Raw genomic sequence first — 12,966 nt, 5'->3', positions numbered from 1 at the left:
CCTTTCTGATGGGACTATCATGGCTAAAAAGGGTTAAAACATTTTATTTTTGCTGTTTCTAAATGAAGTTTCAGAAATTGCATTTATTACTAAATTTTGAAGTCTTTTTGTTTGTGCCTTTCGTAAAAGAAGAATTTAGAATTTCCTGAGAACAGGTTTTGGGTAACTGGTGATGTTTCTCCTTCAGAAGGTTCCCCTTTGGTTCATTTCAGTTTTGTTACAATAGAACTTTTGTTTTGCTTTCAAGTAGAGGGTGCTAGGTGAGGTTTTTAGGAGTACTATTAAGTATGAATATAAAATGAAAGGCAGTTAGAAAGTGAAGTTTAGACTGGGCAGTGTTACATGCATTGTCCCAGAGAAGCTCAGTTGTTGTTGTTCTTCATAAACGTAAATTGAGTTTGAGTCAGGGCCAAGACTTTGACCTAACACTGACCTTTAATAGTGAATATGCAGATCCTCCTGAGGATGGGCCCAAGGGGCCCGTTGTGAAAACAAATGCATACAGGCTACTGTAACATTCCATTATTTTCACAGACTATTACATGTCTTTATGAGGCTTTTTTAAAGACTCAAAAGCTGATTACTATTTTCTGTGACTGTGGATCTATAAAGCAAACTATAATAGCTTGAGACTCGCTGGGTTAGATCAGGAAATGTCTTGGCAGCTAGTCTACATTCTGCTGTAGAAGGTTCTGTAAATAGGTGGCCTTGACTAACTAAGTTAAGTATAAAATTTTTATTTTATTAGCATGTGTGTATCTTGAAGCCTCAGGGTTGGAACTCTGCTAGTGCTTCTTTTTCCTTTCTTTTGAATTGGAGATTGTTATAAATGCGTAGCCAATCTAATTAGTAAAAATGAATTTTATTAATAATTTACAAAAATAAATTTTGGAAACAAAATTTGCAACATGAAAAAGCTACAAAGTCAGTGTCGAGCCCAGGATCGGCACTGGGTGAATCTAGCTCCGGCCTCTATTGCACCATAGCTGCCCTGTTCGCAGCTTCAGTCCCAGCAGGGTTAGTTTATATACAGTTTTTGGCTGGACAGGGCCTTTCTTCATACTTCTTTGTCCTTTTCCCACTCTTGCTCCATATTCATGAAATTCTGTCCTCACTGTGGGATGGTTGATTGGATTTCTGAGGAGAGATGAATACTTGATTTGATTTTAGGGAATCTTGTATTGGGATGCACACGGAGCGATAATTGTCGTGTTGGTCGTTGGCGAGTCCATCTCCGGAGTGCGCTTATCTCTTCCCATAGCCACCCTTCTTTCTGTTGTAAATCATGGTCCTTGCCCAAGTTTCCAGCAAGGGCACTTTTCAATTCTTAATCTTTTTTACTTCATTTCCAAGCCTGGGTGACTGCCACCGTATTCCTCCTAAAACGTGGCCAAACTTATACCATTGATACATCATATTACATGAACACGGATTTATATTGCATGAGCATGAATTACATCATATATTACAGAGATTTTCAAGGATTTTTCATTCTTCCTCAGCCTTTTCTGGCCTGTGCCTGATATAGTAGAGCTGCTGCTCCCCTATTAGGAGTTAACGTAAAATTAGAGAGAAAATGTATATTTCTGTAGTGGGAAGAGATTTTTAGTAACTCTTATGGGTAAAACAAAGTATTCTGAAAAACATTACATGATCTTGTCACCAAAACTGCAGGAAAAACAAAAAACCCTCCAACATTTTTAGTGTTAAGAGAATTGAGGCATTACTTTATTCTGGCCAGGATGTTCTGGCCAGGATGTGCAACAGAAATCATTTCATCCACACATTGCCCAGGTTGTGCAGAGAAAATCATTTTATCACACATGATTTCTACTAGGTTTTTTACATACTTATACAGTGTGATAAATGCCAATAACTCGCTTTTTGAAATTTATGAAAATTTAATAAAGAATAAAAATTGGTTACAAAAATATTAATACAATAATAAAAGTTTAAAAAGTTTTCAGAGACAGGACAAATAATGAGGCAATAAGAGCAAAGAAAGGTAGCCCGGGACTACGTCCCCCCTCCCTCCCAGGCAAAGGCTGTGAAGGAGAAGGGCCCCGTTAGGGAGAAGCCTCTCTATTTTTGAGGACCAACTTTAATGAATATGCATACTTTATCTAAGAAAAGCCCGTTTGCCACGAGCCTTTTGCAAAACCCCTGGCGTCCTGGAGTCTGGCTTAACCAGGTAGCTTTGTGGATTCAAGGAGATATGCATGGTTTGGATTGGCCAGGGTGGTTTCAAGGAGATATGCATCTTTCCCTCTGAAACATCCAAGAGGGGGTTTTAGTCTGGCTTGTTGTAATTGTTCTCTCTGTGTAGAAACCTCTGGGTTATCTTCTCTTTGCTCTTGAGCTAAGGACAATACCTTACACACAATTCTTACTTAGATTCAATGTTAAAAACTACATTTACTATATTATTTAAAATGTTAATATTGCATAACTTTTCTACCTAGCATATTACATATAGTAAATATCTGCGTAGAGCCACACACACAATATGCCTTTTTCACATACAGTCAAAACCCAGAGAAATTAATTGGTCAATGTTCATTGGTCCCAAGTTACACAGTTCCTAAAATTTGGTTTACTATTGGTTATTGATATCTTTGCCTTGGATGTTAATTAGGTTTGCATTCGGTGTTCTCTTATCTCTTCCCAGACTAGGTGTCTCCAACCATGCCAGAGGTGATGTTTGGAGTTGATATTTGTTAATGGTTGTTATTTTTTTGTGTATCTTCTGTGCTGCTCCCAGTCTTGTTGAGATGTTAAGCTCATCAGGCCTAGATGGTGAAGCAGTCCATTGAAAAGAAACTTCAATTCCTTTCCCTCTGGGCAAAGGCAAACAAAACCCCTGACTAAAGTTATAAAAAAATTTTTTAAACTTTGTAACATTTCCAACACTTGGAGTGGTATAGTTAAGGTCACTTAATTGAAAAATATTTTAAAAATAAATTCAGTTTTCATTGCTAAAGAAGAGGAAAAAAATTCTTAGCACTTGAATTGTTTGCATAATAATGTAACAGTTTCTGGAAATAGAAAGAAGTATATATTTATCATGCCACAGCTGAAGGTTTGCTTGTGTAAAGTCTGATTTCAAAAATTATTTTTATGTGAAGAGGCTATGTAATTGAAAACAGTAGAGCATAGGACTCTTTCTTTTTGTATATATTGCACACCATCTTGCATGTTTTTTGGCAAAGAAATGTCTGGTGAGAACCAAAATCTTAATTTACAGAATGGCTGACTTCTTTGTGAGCAACAGCTACTCTCAAATCAACTATGAGCTGACTTATCCAAATTCTTAAATGCCTTTCCAACCTTCTATTTATGGCCTTTAAAAATAGTCTGTGACATATTTCAGTAATTACTTTCTAGAGATACAGAGCTTTTTTAGAACTTTCTAAGTATTGGTCATCTATATAATCTATATTATCATGTTCCTAGAAATCTATCTTTAATGGCATGCAATAGTGACTGCTTTGTGCTTAGCAGACTTTTGATATATGCGTCTGATATCTCTATACATCGACAGCTTTTATTTGCAAAAAGAATATAATTGTATTGCCCTTGATTTAAGTGAGTCTTTGCTACCAGTTAGGATAAATTTTGTGAAAGGGAGTTGATTTTTTTTAACTGATTTTTTCTCTGAAGAAGCACAAATTGGATGTTTTCACAGAGATGCAACAATATGGGAATTTTGGAAAGTCTTTCTGGATTGTAATAAGTGTTTTCACAGTCATTTCTCAAAAAACAATTTCTCAGAAATATTTTGTTTTGTCTTAGATACTTTTCTTGCATGTTTTTTAATATTTAACTGTTGCTACTCTTGTGAGAGACTGTAATGTTATGGTTAATTGCTTAAACATTGTTATGAAGGACTTTTTGCCCATTATGGAAAAACTGTATGTAAAAATATAGTTGGAAAAGTGTGGTAGTGTGGTTTATGGAACAAATGTAGCTTGAAGTTTGGGAGTCCATATTAGAACAACTGTATTGGGTTTGTGTGGCCAGGTTTTGGTAGCGGGGGAGGCTACAGGGATGGCTTTTGAGTGAAATGCTGAGAGCTTCCTCCATGTCCAGCAGAGCCAATCTCAGCTGGCTCCAGGACAGACGCGCTGCTGGCCAAGGCCGGGCCAATTAGAAATGGTGGTAACACTTTTGTGATGACATTTAAGAAGGGAAGAGAAAACTTCATGAGAGCAATTGCAGCCAGAGAGGAGTGAGAATATGTGAGAGAAACAACTCTGCAGACACCAAGGTCAGTGAAGGAAGGGGAGGAGGTGCTTTAGGTGCTGGAACATATTCCCTGGCAGCCTGTGATAAAGACCATGGTGAAGCAGCTGTGTCCCTGCTCTTGATATCTTGCTGGTTTGCTTCACATCTCTCCTGAAGTTTCCCTTCTTTTTAAAGAGCAGAGACCAAGTGTCAAAACTAATAGGGGATGAGTCTGTTTTCTCTTTCATGTTTCAGAACAGAAATGATGTTGACTAGTGATGCTATTGTGGGAGGCCCAGAGTACTATTTAGAGAATGCAGTAAGCCTCTTTTTTCTATTTGCTTTCAGGTGGAAATATCTTACTGCCTTTCATTCTTCACAGGGTTACACATCATTTTGGAATGATTGCATCTCCTCAGGATTGCGTGGCTGTATGTTAATTGAATTGGCATTGCGAGGGCGTCTTCAATTAGAGACTTGTGGAATGAGGCGTAAAAGTCTATTGACAAGAAAGGTAAGTGGAGGAATAGTCACATTTACTTTTGTGTCTTGCTTCAGGCAATATAGTAGCTGTAAATTAAGGGTGATTGTAACAAATATACTTTTTTTTCTTTATATGGGTGTTGGAGGTTAGGATTTTTTCCTTTTCTTTCTGTCATGGAATTTTGTCCCATTTGTTGCTAAGAGACAATAATGACTGGTACTTAGAGACAAAAGATGTAGCCAAGGGGGAGGGGGAGGAGTGCAGATGGAGGCACTATCTTAGCTGGGGGGCTTTCTCTTGGGAAGGGCAGAGATACCATGACATTTTGGCTGGGGGGTGAGGGGCTGGGCTCAGCTTCTCTCTCGTTCTCTCACTCTCTCCCTCTCGGGACTGAAGGGGAGACAGGCTGCAGTTGCTATGGGAAGAATTCTCCAGGCTGCCACTGCCCAGCCCCGCCATTTCTCTGCCACTGCTCTGGGTTTTTTGCTACACTGTAACTCCTCAGCCCATGCCTGTTGGGACACCCCGCAGCTCCTGCCACAGCTGTAAAGTTTCTGTTACATTTTGTTTGCCACTCCTGGGTCTGCTCGCCTCTGCTGTTCCAGCTTGCTGCTTCCAAGGTTCCTGCTACAGCTCATTTCCCTATGTGGAAGGGCACCAGGACCTGCTGCCCCTGTGAGGTTGTAAAGGAAGCCCTTTTTCAGTATCTTCCACTGGCTGCACCTGCCATTACCCACATGAAGAAGCGACTGAGCTCGCACCACAGCACTCTCTGCAGCCACAGAAGATTTAGCGCACCTGCCCTTCCCGGCGTGGAGCCAATAGCACCCCTGCCAGCTGTGACCATAACTACACCAAAGGGTAAAGTGCTTGACAGTTGAGAGAAGGCTATGGTTGGGTTTCTGTTTTTGTTTGTTGTTGCTGCCATTGTTGTTGTTTGTTTGCCTTGTTATACATATACCTACTAGCAAAGAACTGTTATTCCTTTTCCTATATCTTTGCCTGAAATCTCCTTAATTTCAAAGTTATAATAATTTGGAAAAAGGGAGTCGTATTTTCCATTTTACAGGGAGGTTCCCACCTTCCTTGGCAGACACCTATCTTTCAAACCAAGACAGTGGGGATAGGGATTCTGAGTAGTGACCTAAGATAGGTTCAGAGTTATTCCCTAAAAAGTTTTAATGGTGAGCTGAAGTAACTTGTAAAATCTTCTGCATTTGTTCTCTGTTCCTGTTCTCTTGATGTGTTCATGCTGCACACAATCAGTTGGCAGTGGCTCTGGCCAGGGTGTGGTGGCAGCATTTGCTGCTGAGAAGCCAGTAGCACTAGCTGTAATATGCTGAAGGAACTGAATTTTGTAATGTTTCTGAGATGTAGGTTGGGGCTGAGAGGGATGGCTGAGAGACTCAGGTGTATCCTGCAAGTCACCAGTTTAATACTGGTGTACACAGTGCTGCAATTAGTGCTTGCAGTGCATGTGTTGGGGTTTAGTTCTCCTTTTGTTTCTTTCTCTTTGAGAATTTTCTCCCATTTTTTGTTGCTAAGAGACAATAATGACTGAGTACTTAAGAGACACACAAGAAGTTTCCCCGGGAAGGGTGCAGCTGGCTGTCCTCTTATCTGGGAGGTTTCTCATGGAGGGGCAGAGATACTTCGAGAATTGGGCTGGGAAAAAGGGGTTGGGTGCAGCTCCCACCTCTCTCTTGCTCTCAGCTTCAGAGGATGGTTGGAGCTGCTGCCTGGGGGGAGGGAATTTGCTACCCAGCCAGGTCCTTCTTCTGCCGTGGGGTGATGGGGTGAGCTTTTGCTCGTGAGAGCAACCACTGAACTGGGACCTTATTAACACCCTACCTCACTGAAAAGAACAGGGCATATGCCTTTATTAATATTCAGCTCTTTAGTAAAGTCATCAGCAAGATTGCAGAGTCCGATCGGAGTTTTCCACTCTGCTGCAGCCATCCGAAGGAGCAGGTGCTGTCCCAGTTCATCATTCCACTGCAAACAGTAGAAGCCGAGTCCTTGTTCCCATAGGAACAGCTAGAAGCTCTCTCTGGTCAACCATCAGAAGGCAGAGCGCTGAGGGGTCTGTCACTGGAGTGCAGAGTCAGCTCTTTACCCTCAGGGATAAACCTTGAGAGTTTCCCATTCTCTATCTCAGTCACTTGAGCTGGCTCACTCCCATTCTATTCAGACTCTTAATAGATTATGGCAAGTCTTCGAACCAGGCCAGGGGGGTGCATCCACTCCTTCCTCGGCCAGGGCACCACCTGGATCTTTCACCGTGTCCAGTCTTCCATTTTGGGGTGCCTTTCATCCCCAAAGAACTCTCTCCCAGCGTGCTGTGTGTTCGTCTTATTTGCATATGCCCTCCTCAAGTAGGCAGCATGGAGGGGGAAACTAGGTAAGCTCTGATTACAGCAGGCACAGCTAGGACAATCACTTTGCTTTTAACATGCTAATGTAGGAATGCAGGACCGGCAGGGTGGCTGCTCAGCCCTGCCAGGGATGAGGGTCGCCTGTCTCCTCGGGGACAGGGGCTGCGCCATCAGCCACAGCTCTCAGGCAGCCGGCGGGGCCACCGCTTCCCCGGGCAGAGGGACTGCGACATCAGTCTCAGGAGTTCTGGGGACACAACCCCGCCATATCTCGGGCTACAGCAGCCACACAGGGGCAGCCTTTGGAGCATCCACACTCATTGAGAATTCGTTCATAACATCACTAAAAAAGAAGGACTTTCACCATCTGCTCAGGTGCCTCAGGGGAAAACCCTGGAATCCCCGAGTCCCCTCCCCCTCCAAGGGAGCCTCTCTCTCTCAGCCATGTTCAGGAGCTGGGCAGCCACTGCCCAGCCCTCGCCATTTTCTCTGCCACTGCTCTGAGGTTTTTTTGCTACACTGTAATTCACACCCCCGCCCGCCCAGATGCCCTGCAGTTCCAGCTACAGATGCTGAGTTTCTGATACATCTCATCTACCGATCCGGGACTTTACTCACCCCTGCCTTCCCAGCTTGCTACTCCAAGGTCCCTACTACAGCTCCTTTTGCTATCCAGAGGGGCCACTGGAATCAGCTGTCCTTGGGCATTCATAAAAGAAGCCCCTTCTCCATCCCTTTCTGCTGGCTTTGTCCGCCATTGTCCACGTGGAGAAAAGATTGCTGGACTCAGGCCGCAGCACCCCCTGCAGCTGCGGGGGAATCATCATACCTGCCCTGCCCACCCGGAGCCTGCCAGCATCCCTGCCGGCTGCAACTGTAACTACACCAAAGAGGAAAGTGTCTGCAGCCAAGAAGACTCTTACTGCGTTTGTGGTTCTGTTTGTTGTTGCTGCCATAGTTGCTGTTGTTTGTTTGCCTTGTTATACATACTAGTAAAGATCTGTTATTCCTTTTCCCATATCTTTGCCTGAAAGCCCCTTAATTTCAAAGTTATAATAATAATTTGGAGGGAGGGGCGTCATATTCTCCATTCCAATGGAACTTCCCGCCTCTCTTAGCAGACACCTGTCTTTCAAACCAAGACAGCATGGAAAGGAAATAATCCTTGTTCCTTGGGCCCATGAGAACACAAAACTAACTGTATCTAGTTTAAGCATGTGAACATTGCACTAACTTTGTTGTACTCACTGACCTTTAAGATGGGCAAGTTTTTGAGGTTCTTTACTGGCTTATTCTGAATATTTGAGGTGCCTTAGTTTATTACTTTTGGCACTGGATCTTTTTTCTTAGTACAACATGTGCAAAGTCACACTGAAGAACTTTTACTTTATCAGCATTAGAAGATACTTGTAAAATATGTTTATTGAAAACATGGTCAAATGTTGTCTACCCATCAGAAATTATGTTTTATGACATTTCCCTCTCAATATTATCCCTTGTTAAATTCCCCAAGCTTCTCCCAGCTTCCTCCTCTTCTGAAGAATTGAACTTCTGTTCAGACAAACAGCTCCTAATTTTTTTTGCTTCATTTAAGCATATTCAGCATTGATTAGTTTGCACAATTATTTCTTTTGCCTCCAAATCTTTTGGTTCCTTAGGCATTCAGGAATGTTCTTTAGAAGTTATTTTCATATCGCACAAACATTTTCAGGTCTAACTGAAATTTTAACTGTCTTTTTAGGAAAATGGAAAAATAACTTGTGTGTATCCTCAATAAAGAATACAAGTAAAATTACTGTTTTCCTTTTCTTTTTTTGTTTTATCATGTGATTTTTGGGATGGGCTGGTGTGTTTGTTTCAATTTTTGTTTTCTTCTCTTTTGTTTAAGGAGAACTAAAAGGTACCCAACATTAAATGCTTTGTTTTTTCTGCTGTTGAAAGGCAATCAAGAGATTTCTTTTTTCAAGCAGGCAGGTTCTATGAAAAAGGCTTAATATAAAATTCAAATGAAGATTGATTTCTGCTTAAGGAATTTCATGCAAATAAAATCCAGAATTACTGATCTATATGATGTTCCTTTACTCCTTGCCCCATCTCTCTTAGTCTAGAATTCCTTCTCATTAATGACTTGTGTTGTTTTATACCTTATATGAGGTCTTGCATTAATACTACATTTTAAGTCTCATTTATGTGTTTGCAAGATTTAATTGTTTCAACTCTACCAAGTGTCCCCCTCATCTCCCTTTGCAAGCTTTGCTCCCCTTGCCTTCAGATCTCTGTGAATTAAATACTGTGCTTAGTGAGTGGAATGAGCTGTTTAGTTGCATCCAAGGTTGTGATTCAGTGAGGTAGTTTTAGTGGCAATAGCATTTTTATACAGCTTCTGTCCCTCAGGCTAGCCCTTCTCCCTCCTCATCCCTGCTCCATTCTGGGACATTGTGGAAAGGTAAAATTTCATTAAAAGTAAAGCTTTGATTTTTTACTTGAAACCCTGTATCTTCAAACTATGGTCTGAAGGGAGGGAGTTTAGATTTCAGCCACATTAGCCTGTCCTGTAGCTGAGAAGGCTAGTCCTGTCTTTGCAAAGAGGTTTATTATTGGAGTCTCTTTTGGGTTGTTACTAGTGTTGGTACAATGCTTTCAGGTAATCACTCTGACTAAAAACTCATTCACTTCTTTGATCAGTTTAGTTTTTATTTGAATCACTTTCTTGATCTTGTCATCAGATAGGGCACAAGTGAGACTGCTGGCACAAGTGATAAAGTGAGAACAAGAAAAGGGTAGAACTAGTTCTTTGGGAAGTAGTACAGATTTATAACCAGCTAATTATGGCCTTGGTCACACAACTGACTTAAAAGATTGCTAACTACAAAGATTTCCACTTAAAACATTGAATTGAGTGGATGTTTGCTGATGATTTTTTGCAGTTTCTAAGAAAACTTCAGAATTGATCAAGACGCATTAAATCCATGCTTGAATGCCATAGAGACAAATGAGAATGAGAAACTGGCAGACAAGGACATGATGAACCTTAGTGAAACTTTTGAAAATCAGTATGACGTATTTTATGTTGCAATGTCCTTGCACATTTGGCTTCAGAGTATGTAATCATTGCATAATTTTGTAGTTCTATCTACTGGTACCACTTCTAGAAACAAATAAATGAATGAGGTTTATGTGTAAATTAATTTCTAACACTAGTGATTATTCAAGATAGAAAATGGTACTTTATACTGCCTTCCAGTCTCAGAAAGCAAATCCAGTAATTACAGTTCTTAAAAGAAATCACAATAAAACCTTGGCAGATTAACTTCAGTATTTTATAGATGACAATTCTGAATGTTAATGCATGAGTGGATTTTTGTGTTGAAACTAAATAATAATGTTTACTTAAAAATCAATGCAAGAGATGCTTCATCTTTAGCATGGCTTAATTGAAAAGCTGTATTGTGGAAAATGAAAATTAAATATTCTGTATAATTGAAATGTCAGCAGTTGAATACAAGGCAAATGTAGTACATGCTAAATCACTGAAAAACTGGAATAAAGAAATATTCTTTGCAGTAGGGCTAAGGACCATCATCTGAATAAGCAGGATCTTCTTTCTCTACATTAGCTTGTTTATTAAAGAAAGAAAAGATACCCTCTTGAAGATGCTCAATCCTAGAATCATCACAGAATCATGGAATGGTTTGGGTTGGAAGGGACCTTAAAGATCATCTTGTTCCAACCCCCTGCCATGGGCAGGAACACTTTCCAATAGACCAGGTTGCTCAGGACCTCATCCAACTTGGCCTTGAACACTTCCAAGGATGAGTCACCCACAACGCCTCTGGGCAACCTGTTCCAGTGCCTCACCATCCTTACAGGAAAGAATTTCTTCCTAATATCTAATCTACACTTACCCTCTTTCAGTTAAATCCATGCCCCCTTGTCCTATCACTACGTACCCTTATAAAAAGTCCCTCTCCAGCTCTCTTTTAGGTCCCCTTCAGGTATTGAAAGGCCACAACTAGGTTTCCCCAGAGCTGCCTCTTCTTCAGACCAAATTATCTCAGCCTCTCCTCATAGGAGAGGTGTTCCATCCCTCTAATCATCTTCATAGCCCTCCTCTGACCTCACTGCAACAGGTCTATGTACTTCCTGCACTGGGGACTCTGTAGCTGGATGCAGTAAGCCAGGTGTGGCCTCACGATAGCGGAGTAGATGGGCAGAATCTCCTCCCTTGCCCTCCTGCCCACATTGCTTTTGATGCAGTTCAGGATATGATTGGCTTTCTGGACTGCCAGAGCACATTGACAGCTCATGTTCAGCCTCTCATCCACCAGCATCTCCAAGTCTTTCTTGGCAGGGCTGCCCTTGATCCCTTCATCCCCAACCCTGTGTTGATACTGGGGATTGCCCTAACCCAGGTACAGCATCTTGCACTTGGTCTTGTTAAATCTCATGAGATTCCCATGGGCCCACTTCTTGAGCTTGTCCACATCCCTCAGGATGGCATCCCATCCTTCAGGAATGTCAACTGCACCCTCATCTTGGTGTCATGTGCAAACTTGCTGAGGGTGCTGTGTGTGATAGATAAGGACAGGCGCCCGGAAGATCTCGGATGTCACGGAAAGATAAGGACCCTCCGCCCCCCTCTGACGTAGTAAAGCCCCCTTTGACTATTTAACACCATGAGGTAAAAGAATAAACGCCATTTTGGACCATCCATCGTATCGATGCCAGTGTGTCTGTGGACCGAGTAACCCAGAAGAGGCCGGGTTGCCGTGCTGCTTTCTGGAACCCAGGTCGCCTTGCCTTCTATCGGAAGGCAACAGGGTGCACGCGATCCCTTTGTCTATGTCATTAATGAAGATATTGAATAGCATTTGGTCCCAATACAGATCCCTTAAGGGACGCCAATTATCCTCAGTGTCCATCAGGACTCTAAGCTGTCGATCACTACCCTCTGGATACAACCATCTAACTGATACCTTGGGAAGGCTGACCTGGAACAGAGACTGAACAGAGCTAGTGAATAAAGTAGATATTTATTGAAGGGCCTTTAAAGGGTACACCTTGGGCAGGACAAGAGCTTGACCAGGGCTACACTCAAGGTTTTGGTCCATTTGCATATTGGGGTTTAATTGTCTAATTACAACTTTGGATTGCGAAGGCTCATCCTTCATGTTTTCTTTCTTCAGTCCACTATTGTTTATGCTTTTAGGCCTGAAACTTGTACTTATTGTCCCTGGTCTTCAGCAGGGAAAGGATTTGTTTTGTCTACCTACTCTGTGAAGAGAGGTACTAGCACTTGATATGAGGCTTGGAATTACACCTCTAGGCAGCACAGCATCTGAAAATATGAAAGCTGAAGCTTAAGGCATCATTTCCCTCCCCGAGAGGCTTGACAAGGCCTTTTCCTTGTCTAGTCTCTATTCTGAATATCTACTAATAAAAGGTATTCAATAACAGAGAAGTATCTAACAATAGTAAACATCTAACAACAGTAAATATCTAATAATAGATAAATATCTAGCAATAATAGCAATAATAATAAAAAAAACAGTAATAAACATCTAACAGTAGCAATGTCTTGTACAACTGGGTATCACGCAAAGAAGAATAATGATTATTGTGAACAGCTTTTTAGGCACAGAAGAGGAATCATTTAAAGCATTTTTTCATCTGCATCAGTCTGTTTCTACAGTTGTTTCAGGAGCAGAAGCTTTCTTAACGCTGGAATACTGAATACAGGGTCCTTTGCCAGCAATTTCGATTGCCGTGAGGGTGGTCAGCAGGTCCTCTCCACTTGGCTTGTAGAGGATCACTGTCCCACCACTTAACATATACCCAGTCTCCAGGTTGGAAGGGATGTGCAGGAGTGTCCCATCCTATGAG

At 41.6% G+C, this 12,966-nt stretch overlaps 1 protein-coding gene across 13 annotated transcripts in view; it reads left to right on the top strand.

The window, feature by feature from the left end:
* Positions 1 to 12,966, top strand: part of LOC134564864 (Golgi phosphoprotein 3-like) — a 101,545-nt gene that overhangs the window by 44,080 nt on the left and 44,499 nt on the right. For 5 of the 13 annotated variants that reach the window (XM_063424117.1, XM_063424119.1, XM_063424123.1 and 2 more), the window contains one exon: positions 4,607 to 4,738. The exons of 1 other annotated variant lie outside the window; for it this stretch is intronic. In XM_063424117.1, coding sequence (XP_063280187.1) covers positions 4,607 to 4,738 — 132 coding nt within the window. Of the gene's footprint in view, positions 1 to 4,601; positions 4,739 to 5,313; positions 5,570 to 12,966 lie in introns of those variants that run through there. 7 more of the 13 variants (XR_010083679.1, XR_010083678.1, XR_010083680.1 and 4 more) reach the window with 4 other exon arrangements.

Source organism: Prinia subflava (genome assembly GCF_021018805.1).
Source record: "Prinia subflava isolate CZ2003 ecotype Zambia chromosome W unlocalized genomic scaffold, Cam_Psub_1.2 scaffold_22_NEW, whole genome shotgun sequence".
In the NCBI taxonomy this organism is placed as follows: Eukaryota; Metazoa; Chordata; class Aves; order Passeriformes; family Cisticolidae; genus Prinia; species Prinia subflava.
The sequence above is the reverse complement of the archived record's forward strand: the minus strand, read 5'-3'. Positions and strand labels throughout refer to the sequence as shown.